The 23917-nt window shown below is 41.4% G+C and overlaps 1 protein-coding gene across 2 annotated transcripts in view; it reads left to right on the top strand.

The window, feature by feature from the left end:
• Positions 1-23917, top strand: part of thsd7ba (thrombospondin, type I, domain containing 7Ba) — a 229943-nt gene that overhangs the window by 116059 nt on the left and 89967 nt on the right. For both annotated transcript variants that reach the window (XR_008572372.1, XM_054786288.1), the window contains exons 7-10: positions 331-489; positions 8177-8377; positions 15589-15780; positions 16877-17108. Coding sequence is in view for 1 of the 2 variants with exons in the window: in XM_054786288.1 (XP_054642263.1) it covers positions 331-489; positions 8177-8377; positions 15589-15780; positions 16877-17108 (784 nt within the window). In the remaining variant the exon portion in view is untranslated. The remainder of the gene's footprint in view (positions 1-330; positions 490-8176; positions 8378-15588; positions 15781-16876; positions 17109-23917) is intronic.

Genomic DNA, 23917 nt, shown 5'->3' with positions numbered 1-23917 from the left:
AAATGGCACCAACAACTTTGTTTTGCTCCCGTTTTCTGGAATCAATCTGCACATGCGCATTAACGTGGAATAGTCCATTGCATGAGAAGGGAGGGAGCAGACTTAACAATCATGATAGATGACACATTTTGATGTAGCTTTAAGCATGTGAATTAAGATTAAAACAGTAATATGTACTTTAAATCAAAGAAAAAAAATCAATAATCAGTTTTTATGAGAGGGCCCCTGGAAATCTCAGGGCCCCAGACTATTGCCTGTATTTGCCTAATGGTAAGTTCGCCCCTGACTGAAGCTTGACTTAAACCTGCTGTCTCCCTTCTGTTTGGACAGTGTACAGGCCCGTGACTGCCAGTCTGTGTGCTGGTCAGGAACCTCCCCTGGCTGTCAAGAACTGCTCCATCCCCTGCCAGCACCACTGCCTGCTATCCCACTGGTCGCCCTGGGGCGCCTGCGTACATGACAGCTGCAAAGATCCACATGGGAAGAAAGGTACTGTTGGGAAATGTAATTACAAATTATGTTGATAAAAGTATTTACAGTATATAAAAATGCCAGCGTGGATCGTTTGAAATCCTCACCAATTGTTCCCGATCTGCAAGTTTTGGAGAAACCAATTGATGAAGAGGCCTTGTTTCCTCAACCTATGATCTCGTAATTAAAAATTCCAAAAACGTGTGTGTTTGAGGGATTACATCGTAGCTCCTTTCACACAACTAATAAAAGCTGCCTTTTTTTTGCACTTTTCTTCATGTCACCATTCTCAGTAAACAGCACAAACACAGAATCAGGGAATGAGGTTTGGGATTTTAATATCAGAGCCGCAAAAGACGGGACAGTGGCTGTGTGTAAGGGTAGAGCGGAACAGCAGGACCTGGGTATGAAATATAACACCTGAGACTCACCTCTCCCGCCCTGTTGAGTTGAACACAATTGTCCTTTGACAAGTATTGTATGCATTCTGTGTGAAAGTGCACAAAGTGCTGTATCCTTTCACTGAGGATCTACTGATTATTCTTGTCAAGCACCATCGCTCAAGGCAAGGTGTTGTACTTTTGTTAACATTTGCATGTAAGTGTGTTTGTTTGTTACCAGCATATCTCAAACACTACTTTACAATTTTCCACTTTGTGGAGGGGTGAAGCAATAATGACGTCTAGGAATTTAATTATTTATAATTGTGCAAAAGACTAGCGGCAAATAGCTTCTTCTTCTTCAGTTGTTGGGCATATTTCAACCAACCTTGTGCAATAGTGCCACCTACAGGATAGGAGGGAGATACTTTTCCACTGCAACGTAAACGGATAGTTCAGATTTTTTCACATGAAGTTGAATGACATTCCCACCAGCATTGTAGTCCAGTAACAGAGACTTACCCCCCACTTGGTCTCCTAAGTCCAGTTCTGGTCAGATTTCCGTGATGAAGAACGTAGTTCCACTTAGTTGCAATTAAGTAAAGACTTTGGCTTCTCGAAACAATATGCGTTCAAAAGATTAATACATTTGCATCACAAAAATGACTTCTGAAAAAAATCAGACCTCAGAAAATGCTTGGCGTTATATATTTGTCTCCCGCTGGATATTCCTGAACACTGTCGCCTGTGCGTTCATGTGTATGTGACGAAGACGCTCGCATCTACTTCCGCGACGGAGCACTGCAGTCATCTTGTTTACGTACTGTATGTGTTCCACAGTGGAAGAAGATGCGAGTGTCTTCGTCACATTCACATGAACGCACAGGCGACAGTGTGCAGGGATACGGCGGGAGACAGATATAACGCCGAGTGTTTTGTGAGGTTTGAGTTTTTGAGAAGACATTTTTGTGATGCATGTGTTTTAATCTTTTGAACGCATATTGCTTTGAGAAGCCAAACCCAGCAACTACTTGGAACTACTTTCTTCATCACAGAAATCTGACCAGAACTGGACTTAGGAGGCCAAGTGGGGGGTAAGTCGCTGTTATTGGACTACAATGCTGATGGGGACGTTATACAACTTCATGTCAAAAAATCCAAACTATCCCTTTGAGACTATTCGGATTTACAGCTAGCCTCGGTTTTTGTTATTAATTTGTTCCAAAAAGTCAGATGAAAACTGAAATGAAACAATTTTTCCCATTAAAAAAAAAATTACGTAAATCCAACAAATCCCTGCCACACAAAAATATGTACAAAAATACATTCTATAGAGAGTAATTCTATCTTTACATCATGCAGAAAACACTGCAAAATAATTCTACAGTAAATGACGAATGAAATGGATACGTAACATACAATTTTTACCTAAGACTCTTGTTTGCGAATATGGTGAGGAGCGGAGAGGGAGGAGGGAAGGCTGAGCACGCTACTTCGTACTCTGCAATGAGTTATTTTTTTTAATTCAATAGTGTTTGTCACCTTTTTTTTAATCAAACTGCTGGTACTTGCAACTTTCTTTAGCCCTATGATGGGTTATTTAGCAGTGACACACTAAATGCATGCACTGGGAGTCACCAATATGTACTAGTTGTAATGGCTATTTCATCCCTTTTGTTTTTCTTCCTGGTTCTTTGGACCACATTGCTATCGGAGAATTAGTCAACGATCACACAATTTAAAAGGTTTTCAAATTGTATTAAAAAGCAAGAGCAATATACTTTGTTACAGCGCTGGACACCACATTGACAAGGAAGATGGATGAGGAGCCCAGAATGAAAGAACACAGAGTACATATAGCAGTCGCTGTGCCCCTCAACGAAGTGAAAGTGAACGTTAAGCTTGTGTAGAAGTGAAAGTTAAGCGTGTGTGACTGAAAACAATGCATCTATTGTGTGTCTCCCAGTATTTTTCTATGGGTTATCTGTGTGTATTGTGCAACTCTAGTTGTGGTACGTGAACGTGTTTGTCAAGAAGGCCTTCCATGAGAGCTAATAGACTGAATCTAAAAGTGTAATAGTGATAATAATAATATCTAACAAACAGACTAGTTTGTTTCACACCATATTGTACTATAACGGAGACAGTGTGCGGGAAGCAGTGCAAAATATTGCCTGGAATGTTTGTCGAAACCCGAATCATACACAAATGAGACATTCCAAATTCAAGGTTTGACTGTATAGGGTTTAAAATACACATTTTTTTGTTAAAATCAGTTCAAAAGACTTTTATTAATCCATTGTAACTTTTTACACAGTTTTTTTTATACCTTGAGGCAAAGTGCACACATTAGAAAGCAGGTGATGTCATCAAATGAATCCATCCTATATTGATGGATGAGTATGCGCTAGTATTAAATTGCCATAAAATTAACCAAGATGCCGCGTCCCAACAACTGTCTGGCAGATGGATGGGCTGAGAGATGGACGCAAACTATCCAAAAAGAAACTCAGATAGCTAATAAGTAGCTCGTATGATTTAAAATGGATACAGATAATTGTACAGATGGGCAAGATGTGCAAATTAGGACGCCGTGTAAAAATATGTGTTTACTGCTGAGTTTCAGGAGAGATTGCCAATTTATAAATTTACAACCAGCTGCTGCTCGCAGCAACTGAGCTGAGTACTTCCAATGTACTCAACAAGATTTACACAACCTTGTGAACTATTCCGCATACAGATGATTTAATTTGAGTGCCACACCATGTTTTCAATGTGTGAACAAGAACTGTTGAGGTAATCCAGCTAACCAAAGAGATAGAAATTGGGAAAGGAAGGGCAGAGAGTTGGGAGTTATATATTTTTTGGTCGGTAAGTGACTGCCTGAGAGGAAGTGTGCTATGAAAGACAGCAATACACGAACAAACGACAGTTGATGAAAACCAGAAAGAGCACGCCTGTGGCTCTGCTCTCCGTCCCCAGGAGGTTGAAAGAGACAGATAAGAGCTTCCTGAATGTGTGTGTGTGTGTGTGTGTGTGTGTGTGTGTGTGTGTGTGTGTCTGCCTGTACATGCTTAAATCTTCAGTGGGATGGTGCATTTTTAGTGCAGGTGAACAGGTGTGTCATCACATTTAGACAGACTTGGCATTCAGTGTGAGTTACACCTCATGTACAGTATGTGTTTGTATGCCACAGCTGTTGGTGTGTTAGTGCTCTGCTAAAAGGGCAGCACGACCTCCTCCCTGTCGTGAGTAAATGTGCATGAAAGCTCCCCAGGGAGCGACTGAAGTGTGAATTGTTCAGGTCAGTGCCCACGCCGGTCTCCGTGGGACCACGGCAGCTCATCTTCCAGACATTGTCATTAATATATTTCAAGGAGTAGAAGACGCAGCATCTGCTGTTTTCCACATTCTACTATGGTGACACATTGTAGTTGGCTTCAAGAGACCCAGAGCCCATGAAGGAAGCCAATACTGCCTGAACAGCAGTGAACCCTGCTGGCAAAGCTATCAAAAATTATGCTGGTGTGTGAATGAAGCGTGTGAATGCTGGCGATGCTGACGCCGAACTGAAATGCTGTAGCTAGCATGCCAACTGTTTGCATGCTAACACCTAGCATGATAGCACTTGTGTCTATATATGGCAATACCTGAGAAAATGGCTAAAATGCTAGCATGCCAATGTTAAGGCCCTGTCACACCTTGACAATTTAGCCAGCTTACGCCTTACGCTGGCGTACGTTGAATAAGTTATGGGTAAGTTTTGTATAAGTTAAGAGCACACCGGCATACGTCGTAGTACGTCCAAGTCGTCCAAAAAGTTTGTGCATGCACAAAACTTTTCGACGTATGTCAAAGTATGATTCATACGTCTCACGTACGCGGGCAATAAGTTATGCGACCGTTGACGCCCGTTCACACACGTTATTTGTAAGTTACGCACAAGTCGTAATACGTCAACGTACCTTGAGACAAAACTGTGTCTTCTTGGCAAGGATTGGCTGAGAGGAGATGGAGACTGCTGGGGAAGCAGCTTCCGATACCGTTGACGATACCTGAGAGGCGTTAGAACCTGCGTCATCTCCATCAGAGTGATAGTGGGAGGCTGTGGGTGGTGATGGATCCCTCCGTCACTGCCCTGATACTTCTTGGCAGCGGTCTTCGAAATTTTCTTCAGCATGATGGTTCTATTGACACTGCGATGTCTAGTGATGTTATGATTTGCGTCATCAAGTGGCAGCCTTTTTATAGGCTACGGCACGTGATTGTCGGCCATACGCTGCAAGGGGTTTGCATAAGTTAGACTGACGTTGGGCGTAAGTTGTGAACGGCGGCAACACGCTACGCATTCGTTGGTATAAGTTGTTTAGAAGTTATAGAAACGTTCTATATAAGTTACTAATACATCATGTATACGTTATGAATATGCTATGTATACGCCTAAAATTGAAAAAAACGGCGAAAAACGTATGCCATCAAAATGATCACGTCGGACATGCGCTGGCTAAATCGTCAAGGTGTGACAGGGCCTTTAGCAATGCAAACATGCTACGTTAGCATACTCACAATGGTAACATGCTATGCAATGGTTAGCATGCTAACACCTAACATGAAAACACTGTCTATGTAAGTTTATACCTTTTGAAAATAGCAAAAAACCTAACATGCAAATTTTATTATGCTAGCAATTATTATTGCATGCTAGCTGTTAGCATGATAATGGATAGCATGATAGCACTCAGTAATTATGTAAGTTTATATTGATAAAAATGACTTAAATGCTGAGATGCTAATTTTAGCATATTAATAATGCTAACGTTAGCATGCTAGCTTGCTCTATTGGCTTGAGCAATCAGCCTGTAATAGATGAAAAGTGGTGAAAAATGAAAATATTGAAATGCTGATGAAAATCTTATGTGTGAGTGCGTGAAATTGAACGCATATGTGAAATTGTGTGTGAATGCTGAAATTAAACTGAAATGTCGAATAAATGTTGAAATATCCTCAAAATGTGTTGAAATCTATTCACCGCCTAAAAACTAAAAACATGTTATCTAAAAACATGACAAAATCAGATTAGATTAAAATCAGATTAAATTGACATGGCAACACATAGAAGCTGAAATCTGATTGGAGAAATAAATCTAACATACACGTACATGTACTGGAAGCAGTGACAGCGAAGGGACATGTTATAAAATGAACGTGACAGACTGATTGGAATAAATTAATACAATTCTATGACACAAAATTTTATGCTGTTTAGGCCAGCAGAGAAGGCTTTGCTGGCCCTGACTATACACCACTGTCCTGCATGCACTATTATGACCTTAACTTACTGTTTTGTTATTTTTTCTTTACCTTTTATCTTCATGTGTGATATTCAATACATAAATAAATACAAAATCACTCCCAACACAACTCACATCACAGGATATCTCTTTGTGTGTACACTACCCCAAGAGTCAAGTGTTGCTTTACCACATGCATAAATGTTTTTTTGGTTTTTTTTAATGTGAACTCCATTCCAAACTTGGCGATCCCAGCATACAGTTAGAGGCTGACTTAAGTTATCAAAGACGCAAATGCAGTGTCAGCTGCATGCTCTTTAAATACACAATGAATTTGCCCAGCAGTACATGCTTTTCATGTTTTTCCACACTATCACTGAGATTTGCTTTCATGAGATTTGACTGCAATGTGGGAAAATGAATTTAACCAGGAGGGTTATTGAATAGAACTTTTGTAATTGGTTTATTTGAGGTCACGGGGTGCTGTTTCTTCACTGTGCTGCAGCACACCTGCCTGAAATAAAGCCAGCGTGACCAAGTAGTATATCAATTATTACCGTCTTTTTGTTATGCTCATTCCCAAACCAATGTTGTGGTGTGATTTTCAGCAGCAGTAAGTGCACGCACCGAGTATTGTTGTACCGTAATCCCTCTTTTATTGCAGTTCCAGACCATGGTAAGCGAGTTTCCCCGAAGTAGGATTTCTATTTAGAAATAGAATATTTTCGTAGAGCAAAGAAATCCTGTTTATGACCTTCTAAATATGTTTTTAACATTATTTGAACCCTCTAGACATGAAATAACACCCATATACTTAGCTTTACACCGGTATTACCCGATATAGTAGACATATTACGTGAAAATAAGACTCATGCGTTATTATTAGTATTGGGAGAGTTTCTTGTTGTTGTTTTTTTTTACTTCCTCTTCTGTAAAGTACCTGTGGTGGCAATTGTCTCATCAGTGTAACATTACTGACACCTAGTGACCAGCGTAGAATACTGCATACTGCACTGTAACCGATTTACCCTGTCTAAAGCAAGAGAGCTCAGATTAACCTCTACAACTAGTGTCTCATAGTAGAGGAGTAGACAGTGGGGGGTGTATTGTGTGGACTCTGAGCCTCCTCGAGATTGGACGTTCCACCTGTGGAGGGAAATAACGTAAGACCTTTGTGTCAAATGCCAGGGTCTTTGTTAAAATGAGTATCGCTGAAGATGAATGCGGCTGCAGCTCCGGCGGAGTGGAAATATCCAAGGAATGGGGTCAGAGGCAAGTTTACATTATTTAATCGCCATCATTTTTCTTAGCCATCAGGGAATTGAAAATTCCCAATAGTCTCTTTCACAGATCCTGAATTTATCAGTTGTTTCACACAGAACCCAACCAAGCTATTAGATATTTAGTTGGTTAGAGATGAATTATTTACTTACGTTTGAATAAACCATTTGAATAAACCGGGGGGGCGGTAGCTGTTTGGATCCCTGCGGGGAAGCTCACAGTGTTAGACTTCGAAAACCCTTGGAATGAACAATAAGCAGTGTTACGGTTGTGTGAAGGCAGAACCCCAGAAACATGGGCAGAGGCGAAGGCTTTGGTCAAACAAAAATGTATTTTATTACAAAAAACTCCAATGCCAAAAGTGGTAGAAACAAAACACAGATCGCGGGTAGAAAAAACGAAAGGGTAAAAGCCAGGACAATTTCAAGGTCCCATAACTGCCAGGGGGCCCCAAAAACAGGTAATTACTAATAAAACCAGTAATTAATTAATGGGGGGGGGGCACGTGATTATTTTATGGGACTCAGAATTCCTGCACCCCTGCTACTGGCTTTATGATATGAAAAAAGGAACCACAAAATCATATTTTACTTACCTTTTCAAGAGAACATACATCACTCGTGAAACAGAGGAGGAGACGCCTTCTTTAAGGAAACTTTGGATGTGAGAGTACATTGGTGTTTGATATGTTTACTGCTTGTCAATGCATTGCAACAACACCTGTTCTTTCTCTTCTTTGGTCTGCTCTGTCAGGTTTCATACAGAGGAGGAGAGAGGTGTTGTGGGCATCCAGCAGTCCACTGGACGTTTGTCCTCATCTGGCGGAGTCCATCCCCTGCGAAGACCCTAACTGCTACCTGTGGCAGGTTCAGCAAGAGGCTAAATGTATGCCTGCCAAAAGCACCTGTGGTCCTGGGACTGTGGTCCAAAGCGTGAAGTGTGTCAGTGCTGAAGGTAAAAAAAGAAGTAACACTGTAGAGTTTTATTAGTAAACTAGAGAATGCAATTTTGACTCTGCAAATGCCGAAGCTTAACTGAAATGTTGTAGAATGGTTGAATTTTGTAATGTAGAATGACTGTAGGAATATTTTGGAAATGCTGTCCAAATGTATGAATGTTGAAATCTATAATGAGTTGGCAAATATTTTAGAAGATGAGCTGAAGCCGAACTGAAATGGTGTTGAAATGTATGAATGTTCAAATGGAGCATGGATGTCTAAATTTGTTGAATGAAGGTAGAAATGAGTGGAAGAGTAGAAAGAATTGGAAAACGGAAGAACGGTAGTACAATGTAGAATGAATGTAAAAATGTTTAGTCTATGCGGAATTGTGGTGAATTGTAAAATGAACAGAGGAAGAGTTTGAATGAATGCTAGTGTAACGGATGCCAGCCTGTGAGGCTGTGCAAGTGTACATTGGTAAACCTCACTCCCTCTGCCTTGAGAACTGCGCTGAACACGCGGTCGACAGTCCGGGCTTTTGGCCGTGTGGTCAGCGCTCTCGTCTCCCATTGCGTAGGTCCTGTTTCGAGCCCCCGGTGGGGGCAGTGCGAAGCAGGGCGGGTTACATTGGTGGCGTGACCTGGATGGGAGTGAGGTTTGAGGGAGTGAGTGTAACGGATGCCAGCCTGTGAGGCTGTGCAAGTGTACGTTGGTAAACCTCACTCCCTCTGCCTTCAGAGCTGTGCTGAACACGCAGTCGACAGTCCGGGCTTTTGGCCGTGTGGTCAGCGCTCTCGTCTCCCATTGCGAAGGTCCTGTTTCAAGCCCCGGTGCGGGCAGTGTGAAGCAGGGCGGGTTACACTAGCAATGCTAACACGCTAACATTAAAATGGTAACACCTAGCATAATACTGCTAAGTGTTGATATATGTGTCGGACCATGAAAATAGCAACAAATGTTAGTATTCTAACATTAGCATGCTAACATGCTAACATTAGCATGCTAGCACCTAACATGACAGTGCTAAGTGTTTATGTAAGTTTCTACACATGAAAATAGCAAAAACTGCTAGTATGCTAACGTTAGCATGCAAAGACCTAGTATGATAATGCTAAGTGTTTATTCGGTGGAGAAACTGAATCGGCCGCCCTTTGGAAGAAGCACATTGAAACAAAGCAGCAAGAGGAACAATTTTAAATTTTGAAAAATTTGGGAATTTTTTGTACTGTCGCTCATAGCATGATTGTCCTGACTTTGTTGAATGGTTTGATGGTGGAATGAGGTGAATTGGATGAGAAATGTGGAAATAGTAGCATCTTCATAAAGCTAATTGGTGTTACGAAAAATGAGAATTTTGCTAAATTAAAAAAAAAAAATAGATAGAATTAATGTCCTCAACGTGTTGAACAGTTTGATGTCGGAATGGCTTGAATTGGTTGACAAATGTGGACTGTGAAACCTTTCCTAGAATAAGAAAAATTTGCGTTCCAGAAAATTGGAAAATTTGGAAAAAGTGGGAATTTTTTGAATGTCTAAAATAGTGAATTTTGAAGTGCTTAGTTAGTGGAGCGTTTTCATAATTGGAATGTTTTGAATTCGTAAAAAAAATGTAGGAACTGTGGATGTTTGAACAATGGCCCATTCATTTTCAGTGGGAACATTTTGTGGACATTTTAGAAATTTGGGAAGTGTAGAAATTGTAGAAACATGGCGAAAACAGAGCACACGTTGTGTTAATGAGTGGAACATTTTTGTGTTGAAATATTTGGAACAAGTTGAAAAAATGTGGCCTGTCGAAGCGGATGAAAAACGAGACGGAATAAAAAGAAGAATAATTGGTGGAAAATGTTATTAAATCCAAATTAAATATTAAATTATTAAATCCAAAGTCACTCACACTGTACGCAGAACACACGAAGGACATAAAATACAGTAGTAAAACACTAAATAGAAGAATTAAATGAAACGGAAATAAAAAAATAAAGCTAAAAACCAAAGTGCAAGTCAGTCATAAAACCAATACACTACTTGTTACTGTTGCTTCACAGGATCAGCAAGCTGGCAGTTATGTGTCCTGCAGTGTTACTGAGTTCTGGGATTTACGACTGTGAATGTGACATTAGTCATGACTCTGTGTGTGTGTGTGTGTGTGTGTGTGTGTGTGTGTGTGCTGGAGGAGGACGGCTTCGTGCAGAGGGCCGTGGTTCGGCTGTTTTGTTTATGCAATTAAGAGATTGTTGATCAACCACCTCCTTGTCATGCTTACAATGACCGATTAGATGTTACAATACAGTCTTTATCCTTATTGAGGTTCTGCTTCTGGTTCCGTGAGTCCGATTGAAATAAGTGCAGCCAATATTGAGCACATAAGTGTATTCTTCTGCTGCGCACAACGCTGCATGTAACCATGAAACGACACAATCCCAAAACCATTATTATAACCACTATTCATAAAGACCATTGTGGTTGAGAGCAGTCAGAATCCCTAATTCCTTCTCTCCATACTTCCAGTATACCCTACCACCTTCCTTCTTCTCTTCATTAATTGCTCATCCCCTAGCTAATTGTCCTACATCACCCACAAAGAAAATATAATGAGCTTTGACAGGCTGACAGCCAGAAAGTTCTGGTGGATATGGGGAAAAACAATGACATTCTCTCCACAGGATTTCATGTTGAAGCATGTTGATGGGTTGCTCACCATTGCACTTGTGATTGGCCCATAACATTCTCCAAGTTCAATGGGCTGCTTCCACACATTGTCAGGGCCACCTAAAGCCAAGTCAGTGTAGTAATAGAAAAGAGACAAGGTAAAGCACCGGCAAGGCATTCTAATTAGTTCCCTGAATCACCTCAGCTGACACCTCCGTGTGAAGAGAGCAGTGGCCCGACTCGACTTCCTCACCCTGCAGAAACAGGATGATCTTAATTCCTTGCAAAACGTTGACCATAAGTGAGGGTTAGATCAGCTCCTTCGTCGCGACCATTGACGTGTGCAGCATCACCATTATGCTCCATTCAGCACCTCCATCCTCCCCTTGGTCAGAAATATTCTCTGGAGCATTATTGCAATCTCACCCTGGATTAACTATTTTTATTGGTCTCTCATATTAGCAAGGCACTCTTTTATTGTTTTTTGAATTGCTATGGTTGAACGTCATTTGTTGTGAAATACAGTGGAGCCTCGGTTTTTATATGCCCCAGTTTTCATAGGATTCAGTTTTTGACACAATTATTGCCAAATATATGTTTTGGTTTTTGTACACTCTTAGTTAAATGCCGTGTCAAACAAACTAGACCGTTTGCTCGTGTATCATTCTGAATCAAGTACCCAAACCTTGCATCACAGTCTGTGTAAAGAATAAATAATGGTTCTTTTAGGGTTTGGGACACTATAGACAGATTCTGCCCAGTGAATCATTAAATTAACTTTACTGTGTGTGTGTGTGTGTGTGTGTGTGTATGTGGGTGGGTGGGTGGTTTATTTATTCATAATACACACACAGAATGATGAACAACTGTTACTGTCTCCTGTCTTCCTCCGAACTGCGCACCCTGTGCTGATAAGGAGTTCCAGCGCACTTCGTATTTCAGAGTATTCTATATGCTTTTGTTTTGTTATGGATGCACAATAACCCACTATGACATCAAACAAAAGTTGCAAGTGCCAGAACTTGGATAAAGAAGGTGAGAACCACTACTGAATTCAAGAAAGAAGTAATAACAAAATACGACGGTAGCATCTGTAATGTAAAGGTTCTAATGTAAAGGTTCCTAGTTAACACAGGTTTAAGGGAGACACATTACAGAAAGCGAGCCAGGCCAGTGACATTTTGGAACGGACAACGGAAACCGAGTTTCCACGTGTAATGAACAAAATAAATACAGAATATACAATAAATAATACCTTAATTAAATAATACTTTTTAAGGGTTAATACTGTAATTAATGATAGCCGCCACCTTGCACAAAGCAAAGCCTCAGAATAATCCATAAATTCAAGGAAATTGCACTAATTCAGAAGATGGGACAAGCAAACAGGAGAGGGAGGAGAGATTGCACGGTACAAATTACCTAGCGTGAGTACATCTGTTCTTCTTTTGGAATAACAGTTGCAAACAAGCAACAAAAAGCCGAAGAAAACTGATTTTTATCCATGCTCACTGAAAAGCGGCCTCATAAGCGCCACTAAAGTCCAATATGCTGTCATCAAGGATGTCCAACTCTGAAGTTTTGCAGGATTTTAAAGGCACATTATTCCTGAAAAACTGGGTTGGTTCCACAGTATGTTAAGAAGAGTGAACAGGTAACATTTAAGTTTGTTTTCCAAAGAACAGACACATGGCACATCCCCTTGACTCTACCTAGAAAAAAAGCTTCACCAATGTGTACCAACTGATGTATTATTTTGGCCAAGTTTAAGTTCTATTGTTACAGAAATACCTCAAGAAGCGCCGACCTTAATACTGTGGTACCTTGGTTAGCATACGACCCGGTTAGCATGTTTTTCAGTTAACGCTCAAAATTTTATCTTGCGTACATTTCCAGGTTAGTGTATAATATGGTAAGGTAAGGTTAAAAATAACTCTAAAAATGTAGTTTGTGTTCACATGATTGGTTTTCTGGAACTGATCAACTGGATTCACATTTTCTTTGTTGAGTTGGTTAGACTCTGAACTTCGGGAGCTGATTAATGACGCTAACCAAGGTTCCACTGTAATTATAAAGTTGTTCTCCAAATAAGAATGTTTTCTTTCCACTGTCACTCAGTGCTTGCTTGCTGGGAATGTTGTCCAAAGCCTCCACCCTGTGAAAAGTGTTGTTATGATTTGGCACACATTGAAACATTTTCATCTGAATTTGTTTCTTTTGTGTCCAAAAACGATCAATCAGCTGAACGATTTTATCATCTTTCTGAGCCAACACATCACATCATCAGCCTGCAAAGTGAGCTCTTCTACATTTGACTGTGCCAGGAACAATATGAGGATTGACTATGCTGAGGGCACAGGTCTATAGATCAGAAAAAGTCAATGTGTGACCCTTGATAGTATCTCCGAGACCGCTTTTTGATTGTAACCACAGTTCTTTTCAAAGTGCCTTATTATTTTGTCCGACAAGCTTTGTCTAAAAAGCCGCTTGTGGGGAGTGAAAGCGATTATTTGCATTTAGGCAAAGGTGAGAGCGTGCATTTTATTCATAACTGCCTTAGAAATAACAGTGGAAAAGATCTATTGGTTGGTGGGCGAGCAGAATAGAAATCATTTTCAATAGGCATGCAGGTAGCAGCGGTATTATCTCAGTAAGATCCACAACTACCATTCCCCGTATTAATAATGCAATAGGACCCTTGGGGCAGCCATCTATTTGCAGAGTCCCCCCCACCATGTAGTCCCTTTGTCTTTCAGACACACACACACACACGCACGCACACACGCACAAACTCTCTCTCTCACACACACACACACACACACACACATAGTGTTATTGTAAAAGCATGTTCCATGATGTTTTTTTTAACGGAGTTCAAGGAAGTTAATGATACTACTGTGTGAGCAGTATGACCACTCTTAAATTAAGAATTTTGTTAACCACTCAAATTTGTGCGGGAGAATTTGTATTGTAGAAGTTAACCACAAATAACATGACTAAGAATTAACTGGGAGCAGTGCTACCGAGGTGCACACCTGTTTAAGTATTTGTCATTTTTGGGATGGAATCTTCAGTTCGGTGCAGAGGCATACCGATTTCCTACGCGGTACTCATGAAATGTGCGGGATGGGAAGTGTACATTTGGTGTGGACTTGGATCTCAAGGCTTTGCACCTCTAAAAAGCCTGGGGAATGTACCCAGGCGTACGTACTACCATAAACTAAATAAAAACGTAATTTTGATCCGTAAACCTCGCTTAAGAACAATGTTGGCCGCACTTGTCTCAATTGCGTGACTCTTGCAACCAAGGATAAAGATCGTATTGTATGTAACGTCTACCCAGACGTTAGGAGGACAAGGAGGTGGTCTATCAACAATAACCATTCATTTTCTTCCGCCTATCCGGGTCCGGGTCGTGTGGACAGCAGTCTCAGTAAGGAAGTCCAGATTTCTCGGTCTCTGGCCACCTTTTCCAGTTCTACCTGGGGGACGTTGAGGCATTCCAAGCCAGCTGTGACACATAATCCCTCCAGTGTGTCCAAGGTCTCCCCCGGGGGCCTCCACCCGACTGGGAATACCCAGAGCACCTCACCAGTATGCGTCCTTTAGGCATCCGGACTAAATGCCTGAGCCACCGCAACTGACTCCTCTCGATGTGAAGGAGCAGGAGCATGGCTCTACTCTGAGCTACTGCCGGATGACCGAGATCCTCACTCTATCTCTTAGGGTGAGTCCATTTCAGCCGCTTGTATCCGCAAACTTGTTCTTTCGGTCACGACCCAAAGCTCATAACCATAGGTGAGGGTGGGAACATTGATCGACCACGAAACTGACAGCTTTGCCTTCCGGCTCAGCTCTCTCTTCACCACAACGATTCGGTACAGTCTGTCAACATACTTGAACTCCTCAACCCTGGGGCAAGCTGAAGAAGGAGTCTTACTGAGCATGGATGGCTCATGGGACTCCTGAAGCAGCTGACAGGTATCGGTAGGCCACGCCGCACACGAGTTCAGCATCTCTAGCATCTCTATTTTTATTTTTTTATTTGAGAATTGTATTTATTGAAGAATTACCTGTTAAAAATCAATAAAACTGTTCACACAAAAGCTGAGTAGTTATAAGTTTTGCATTTTATTCCCTTACTATGCTGAAAATGAGTCAAACTGTGACCTTAAAACTGATGTAATTACCGTTACACCTTTAAGTGATAATGTATATAGGAAGATGGGTCTACTGTAAGCCTTGAAATCAAGATTTTTTTTTAGTTTAGTTAGTTTGTAAGGACTTTTATTTGTATTGTAGGAATTATTATGTCAATAAATAGTTAGGGGGTTGGCAATTTGATTGATTATGAGTCTATAAAAACATTTTGTGTTTTATTCTCATGTTGTTTACCTTTTCTGTTTGCCTAGGTAAGGTTGTTTGATTGATTATGAGTCTATAAAAACATTTAGTGTTTAATTCTCATGTCGTTTACCTTTTCTGTTTGCCTAGGTGAGGTTGTTTGATTGATTGAGTCTATGAAAACATGGTGTTTTATTCTCATGTCGTTTACCTTTTCTGTTTGCCCAGGTGAGGTTGTGCCCGTGAGTTACTGTGGAGAAGACCCTCCCCCGACCCAAGCGCCTTGCGAGGTGGCCTGTCATGCAGACTGCGTTGTTAGTGTCTGGTCCCCTTGGTCGCCCTGCACACACAGTTGTGCCTCAAAAACTGCAGAAGGCCGACAGAGCCGCACACGCACTGTATTGGCGCTTCCAGGAAAAGGTAATGCAATGCGATACGCACCCTCACTTTAAGGGTCAGACATAAGCAAAGTAAACCAAAGTATTCACATGCATATTTGGTTAGCATGTTGGCGACACAGTCAGGAGATCTGGAAGATCTGGGTTTGACTCTCCGTTTGGGCATCTCTGTGTGGAGTTTGCATGTTCTCCTCATGCGTGCGCAGGTTTTCTTTGGGTATTCCGGTTTCCTCCCACATTCCCCCAAAAAAACATGCATGTTAGGTTAATTGGTGACTCTAAATTGTCCATAGGTATGAATGTAAGTGTGAATGGTTGTTGGTCTATTTGTGCCCTGCGATTGGCTGGTGACCAGTCCAGGGTGTACCCCGTCCCTTACCCAAGTCATCTGCGATAGGCACCAGCATACCCCCACGACCCAAGTGAGGACATGCAGTTTAGAAGATGGATGGATGGAAGGATGGATGGACCTGTTACATTTCTGCAGTAAGGTTACTCGGAATGGACGATAAAAATGATACAAACAAATTTGGCCTCTGATAGAAATTTCAATTTATCTCAGCGTAACCTAGCCTGCAAAAATGACAATGACAAGCTGCAAATAGTCGTTGCAAGTTTCATTATCACTAAAAGAGGACGAGGAGTAACTTAAGCTAAGACAGAAGAAGTTATGCTCACCGCTAAGCTAGCTTGTACTGTATATAAGGTAGCGAAACAATACAAGTACACTTTAACAGAAGTCTAGCTGGAACTGCACTACAGCGGAGAGTAAGTATGAACAGGAAATAATACAGTGGAACCTCGATTATTCATTCATTCCAAAACGTCAGACGAAAAATGAAACGTACGAAAACCGAGGCAATTTTTTTTCACCAAGGAAATAATGTAAATCCAATTAATTAATTTCTGACACTGAAAAATACATTTTATAGAGAATAATTATAGTTTTACGTGCAGAAAACATGGTGAAATAATAATAAATGACGAATGGCTGGAACTGTTGAAGCGGACTTCCCGTACATCCTGGCAAGATCAAATTCAATTTCTCACTGTCTTTATCAAATTGCTTAATGTGCAGAAAAATTTCCAATGTGCTTTAAATGGTGTTTTTGGCTCAGATGGGAAGGAGTGTCCCGGACCTCCGGCTTTAGAAGAGTGGAGAGTATGCAACGACCATCCTTGCCTGGTGTTTTACTGGGAGTCCTCAGCATGGGGGCCGTGCATTGAGGAAACCTCTTTGGATTTCAATCGAACAAGCTCCTGGAATGAGACGGCTACCTGTGCTATGGGTGTCCAAATTCGTAAAGTCACCTGTGTGAAAATGCATGGTGGGCCTGTTGTGACCAAAAGGTACGTTCTGAAACTTGTTATATCATTTCTACTATGTGGTGCCGAATGTCCAAAAAATCAGTCACAGTTCTCTAGCTGATATATTTTGAATATTTAGCTCACTTTTCTCACTTTTAGCTCATTTACTTGACATTTCAGGCAGAAATTTAATGGTGAATTCAATTGGTAAATCTCAATGCTCAGTCTAAACCTAAATACTAAATCTACATATAAATGTCATATCTAAATGTAAATGTTCAATGTAAATGTGAAATCTAAATCAAAATGTTAAATATAATGTTCACTCTAAATATGAACACTATTCTCCGTCATTTCCACAGTAGACAACAAGACACATCTTTACCTGTTTTTACCTGGAGATCGGGAAGACCTGTGTTTGAATCTCCGTTGGGCATTTCTGTGTGGAGTTTGCATGTTCTCTCCGTGTGTGTGGGGGTTTTCTGCGGATACTCCGGTTTCCTCCCACATTCCAAAAACATTCATGTTAGGTTAATTGGCGACTCTAAATTGTCCATAGGTATGAATGTAAGTGTGAATGGTTGTTTGTCTATATGTGCCCTGCCATTGGCTGGCAACCAGTCCAGGGTGTACCCCACCTGTCGCCTGAAGTCAGCTGGGATAGGCTCCAGCATACCCCCGCGACCCTAACGAGTTAGAAGCGGCATAGAAAATGGATGGATGAGCTAAATGTGAGAATAGTGAGCTAAATATTATAAATACATCCACTAGACAAGTGTGACTGAATTTTTACATCTGGGCCCCCATGTTTTACTGTGTATACAGCAGGGGTCACCAACGTGGTGCTCGCGGACACCAAGTAGCCCCCTACGTCCACATGAGGTGCCCGCAAGCCTGCTTTTCATTCAGGTTTTCAGTTAATAATGAAAGAACAGTAGAAAGAAATGCATTCTGAAATACAAAATGTGAGTTGTGGACACCAGCATTTTGTTAATGTTCTGGTAAAACAAGCATATTCGCTTTGTTTGGGTTTAAAATAAGCTCTGAAAATAAATGCTACAAAAATGAGTAGCTCTTGGTCATTTTCATTTTGTAAAAGTTGCTCTCACAAGGAAAAACGTTGGTGACCCCTGGTCTACAGGATGTCAATATATATTGTGTTACATTTAATATTTGTGTATATTATCCATAGTTTTGATTTACACTTTTGCATTCACTAAAATACAGGGCTGTAGCCTTTGATATGAAATGTGTTCCTTTTAATTCCAAAACACAGATAACCATCCAATTTGGAAAAACCTTGGGAGCCGTACTATATTAGACAGCTGCATCATCTTCCTGATTAATTGTCTTCCATCAGTAGGTCCTTCTTTGAATGTTCAGATTGTATAATTGTATATTTTCTTTGAAAAAAGAAAGCTCTGCAGGACTGTTTTGATTGGATATATTTTTTCCCTGATAATGTAATCCTTTGCTAGAGGACATAATGCATTGTAAAATGTATTTCTTAACTTTTGTACAATTAGCCTGTTTGCTCCTTGAGATCAGCTCAAACAGTACAATTTCAAACAATGTTTTTTTGTTTAAAAAAAAACCAAAAACTTCATACCAACACAAGGACAAAAGACACATAAATAATTCAGAACATTTATCCTCCCTTAGCCCCATATATTATTGACAGTGCTATGAATGAATTATAGAAGGGATTTTCATCCCTTACCAATGTCCTATGTCCCACACAAGCCCATAGGTTGTAATGAAAGTTCACAATGTGGCAACATGTATGTATAACACCCTTCACCCTTAGAAATTAGACAACTATACCATTAATTAATCTGCTCAAACTTGAGAGAGGGGCCGCACGGTGGCCTAATCGTTAGCATGTTGGCCACACAGTCAGGAGATCTGGAAGATCCGGGTTTGAATCTCCATTGGGCATCTCTGTGTGGAGTTTGCATGTGTGGGTTTTCTCCAGGTACTCCAGTTTCCTCCCACATTCCAACATGCATGATGGGTTGAGCGGCTATAAATTGTCCATAGGTTTGAATGTGAGGGGGAATGGTTGTGTGTCTATGCGTGCCCTGCGACTGCCTGGCTACCAGTCCAGGGTGTACCCCGCCTCTTGCCCAAAGTCAGCTGGAATAGGTGTACCCCCATGACTCTCGTGAAAATAAGCGGCATAGATGGATGGAAACTTGAGGGAAACTGAAGAGAAGGAGTCAAGTCTGATCAGATGTTTCCCTGACTGGAAAATGCTGAATACTGTCTTTCTGTGTCCATTTCAATCTCAATTAGCTGCTTATCACTAGCGTATGCAATGTGTATGTCCTTTGCTGATCCTGCAAAAGTATCCATCTATCTATTGATTGTAACTTGTGACTGGGAATGTGAATTGTCTGTGTAGAGTCTCAGTCATCCAGGTCTTGGTAATCCGCAAAGGTTGAATTTGTGGACTGGATGTGAATTGTTTTCACCTAAGAAGCTGTAGCCTCCCATTAATATATTATTACATGAGTCTTTTAGGCATATCACTTCTGTCAGCAAACATCTAAAGTTCCGTGCTTCGCAATGTTCCGTCGTAAAGTCAATAATAGGTTAGTGGATATTCTCAAGACGCCGAAGAGAAACATTTATTGGATTTTGCCTCTATATCTGTATACAGTAGACTTAATCTACTGAGGAACAACGTTGGCGAACTAATGCTATGGGACAGTTTTTTTCCCGACCGGCATATCAGCCAGAGCTTCAAGATACTGACAACACCACATGTACAGTGGAACCTAGGTTTTCTTCATTCATATGTTGCTAAAGGTCAGACAAAAACCAAAACATACGGAAACCAAATACATTTTTCCCATAAGAAATAATGAAAATCCAATTAATCCATTCCAGACACAAAATTCCTAGATTTCACCGATTATGTGATTAAAGAAGGTCACCACCTGTGTTTAATTAAGCAAATAGGTAAGACCCTCCCATTGAATAATTAGTGCATGGGTGATTATGTTTCCGCTGGCAACAAGTTTTTTAACTCTAACTGATGCAGTAAGTAAAGGCAGGCTTGGACTCCCCATACACATTTAGAATGAACTAGAACAGGGATTGAGAGCCAGCAGGGCCATTTATCAAACAGAGTAATCCCCACAGACACTCTTCTGAATGTTGGAAATATGTCTAAAATCTTACCAGAAGACTGTCAGCTGTTATAATCTGGACAAAAACATCAGCGCTATGCTTTTGTTTTTGCTCCCAATTTTTATACAATGAACTCAAAGATCTAAACTTTTTATATGTACACTAAAGCCCTGTTTAGTCAAAAATACATATACTGCTCAAAAAAATGAGAGGAACACTTCAAAAACACATCAGATCTAAACTGGGGGGAAAATGATCTTGAATATCTTTCCTGATAATAAGTGGGTGATGTATTAGTAACAAAATGATGCCACATAATTTGATAGAAATGATCACCCTATATAGGGGGGAAAATCAAAGACACCCCAAAAATGAAAGTGAAAAAAATATGCAACAGACTGGTCCATTTTGCCAAAATGTCATTGTAGCAACTCTAAATGATTCTCAGTAGTTTGTGTGGCCCCCACATGCTTGTACGCATGCCTGACAACGTCGGGGCATGCTCCTAATGAGACTACGGATGGTGTCCTGGGGATCTCCTCCCAGATCTGGACCAAGGCATCACTGAGCTCCTGGACAGTCTGAGGAGCAACCTGGCGGTGCCGGATGGACCTAAACATAATGTCCCAGAGGTGTTCTATTGGGTTTAGGTCAGGTGAACGTGGGGGCCAGTCAATGGTATCAATTCCTTCATCCTCCAGGAACTACCTGCATACACTAGCCACATGAGGTTGGGCATTGTCGTGGACCAGGAGGAACCCAGGTCCCACTGCACCAGCGTAGGTTCTGACAATGTGTCCAAGGATTTCATCCCGATACCTAATAGCAGTCAGGGTGCCATTATCTAACCTGTAGAGGTCTGTGCGTCCTTCCAGGGATATGCCTCCCCAGACCATCACTGACCCACCACCAAACCGGTCATGCTGAATGATGTTGCAGGCAGCATAACGTTCTCCACGGCATCTCCAGACCCTTTCACGTCTGTCACATGTGCTCAGGTTGAACTTGCTCTCATCAGTGAAGAGCACAGGGCACCAGTGGTGTAGTTGCCAATTCTGGTGGTCTATGGCAAATGCCAATCGAGCTCTACGGTGCTGGGCAGTGAGCACAGGGCCCACTACAGGACGTCGGGCCCTCAGGCCACCCTCATGGAGCCTGTTTCTGATTGTTTGGTTAGAAACATTCACACCAGTGGCCTGCTGGAGGTCATTTTGTAGGGCTCTGGCAGTGCTCATCCTGTTCCTCCTTACACAAAGGAGCCGATACCGATCCTGCTGAGGATTGAAGGACCTTCTACGGCCCTGTCCAGCTCTCCTGGAGTAACTACCTGTCTCCTGGAATCGGTAGTCTCATTAGGAGCATGCCCCGACATTGTCAGGCATGCGTACAAGCACGTGGGGGCCACACAAACTACTGAGAATCATTTTGAGTTGCTACGATGACATTTTAGCAAAATGGACCAGTGTGCTGCATCATTTTTTCATTTTCATTTTTGGGGTGTCTTTGATTTCGCCCCTCTATAGGGTGATCATTTTCATTTCTATCAAATTATGTGGCATCATTTTGTTACTAATACATCACCCACTTATTATCAGGAAAGATATTCAAGATCATTTTTCTGATGTGTTTTCGAAGTGTTCCTCTAATTTTTTTGAGCAGTGTATATATATATATATATATATCTAACAATAATATCTAATCTAATATATATATATCTAAATCTGTTTTAGTAAGCCTTCTCCTCTGTTGAGATAATACACAGGTGTGCTTTAGGCTGGCCACAATAAAAGGCTACTCAAAAATGTGCAGTTTTATCACAAGGCAGAATGGCACAAATGTCGCAAAAGTGTTGAGGGAGCGTGCAATAGGCATAATGTGGACACTGAGTTGGTAGACAGCTACAAATTCCTGGGTGTTCACCTTAACAACAAACTGGACTGGTCCGTCAACACCCACGCCCTCTACAAGAAGGGCCAGAGTCGCCTCCACCTGCTGAGGAGACAGAGGTCCTTTGGTGTGTGTAGGACTCTTTTACGGACCTTTTATGATTCTGTGGTGGCCTCAGCCATCTTCTATGCTGTGGGCTGCTGGAGAGGGGGCAGCACGGACAGGGACAGGAGCAGGATCAATAGCCTGATCAGGAGAGCGAGCTCTGGCCTGGACGGTCCTCTGGACTCAGTGGAGGAATTGGGGGAGAGAAGGATGTTGGCTAAGCTGACGTCCATCATGGACAACACCTCTCACCCCCTACATGATGACACTGTGGGTTCCCTTAGCAGCTCCTTCAGCAGCAGACTGTTACACCCACGGTGTAAGAAGGAGAGATTTCGCAGGTCCTTCATACCGACCGCTGTCAGGCTCTACAACACCTGCACCACTTGAACCATGTGTCACTATGTATTCTTTACTTGCGTATCTTGCTTGCTGCTGTAACAAGTGAATTTCCCTGTAGTGGGATAAATAAAGTACAATACAATACAATACAATAATGACTGCAGGAATGTCCACCACCACAATGTTCATTTCACAAGCATAAACCGTCTCTAAAGGCAGAGAATATGACAGTGCAGTCGTCCCTTGAGTGAGTACACCCCCATCTGTATCTGTATCGGTCTTCACAGTGGCCTTTTATTGTGGGCAGTCTAAGGCATACCTGTGCACTAATCATGGTGCCTAATCAGCATCCTGATATGGCACACCTGTGAGGTGGTATGAATTATCTCAGCAAAGGAGTACTCACTATAACAGATTTAGACAGATTTGTGAACAATATTTGAGAGAAATGGTGATATTGTATATGTGGAAAAAGTTTTACATCTTTGAGTTCATCTCATAAAAAATGGGAGCAAAAACAAAAGTGTTTATATTTTTGTTGAGTGAATCATGCCATGTGGGTGAGCGGTTTGCTGATGCCAACGTTGTGGATGGAGTGATTCCAATACAGTAAAACTGCATATTTTGGAGTGTCCTTTGATTGTGGCCAGCCTAAGGCCTGTGCAATTCTCATGCTACCTCTCTGAAGTTTGAAGGATCTTCCCAGCATCTTGATATGGCAGGGACTGTGACATTAATAGATATCAAGTCATGCAATAATCTTTCCATCGTTGTATAGTTTTCACAGATTCAGTATGTGTGAGAGACACTTGGTGTTTGAGAGCATACTTTTTACATAGCTACAGTATTTCTCATTACCGTATTCTGGGAATAGCTGACAATATTCCCAAGCTTCCCAACTGCATTACTGTGCCCTTTGGCAGGCATCTCTGCAAAGAGAGAAAGAGAATAAGGAGGATGAGCCTGAGGAAGGAAAGGTTTTATGTCTCATGCTCCCTGTGCTTTCGTCGACTTTGATCATCTTCCCGTGCACGCTGACTTTCCGCTGCTGGTGGAATGTGGGGCACCATGCTGGTTCTCAAGTGAGACCTGGATCTCGGTTGCGAGGTCGACGAAAGTCACTTGGATAAAAAAAAAAAAAAAAAAAAAAGAATGTTTGGGTGTATGTGTGTGTGTGTGTTTGTGTGGAGGGTATTACAGAGTAGCCTCTGGGGAAAGAAGACTTACTGTACATGGTCACATGAATATCAAATACCCCAAAGTTGCAGTTGCAGCATTGACAAAACACAAGCATGTGACACAAAATGTGTGGCAGTCAAAATAAAGGGGAAAAAAACACTCTAATTTTCCATTAAAGCAGGTAAATGGGTTCAACCTCAGTG

Source organism: Dunckerocampus dactyliophorus, chromosome 9 (genome assembly GCF_027744805.1).
Source record: "Dunckerocampus dactyliophorus isolate RoL2022-P2 chromosome 9, RoL_Ddac_1.1, whole genome shotgun sequence".
NCBI classification, from domain to species: domain Eukaryota; kingdom Metazoa; phylum Chordata; class Actinopteri; order Syngnathiformes; family Syngnathidae; genus Dunckerocampus; species Dunckerocampus dactyliophorus.
Note: the sequence above shows the minus strand (reverse complement) of the source record. Positions and strands in the feature narration are given on the sequence as shown.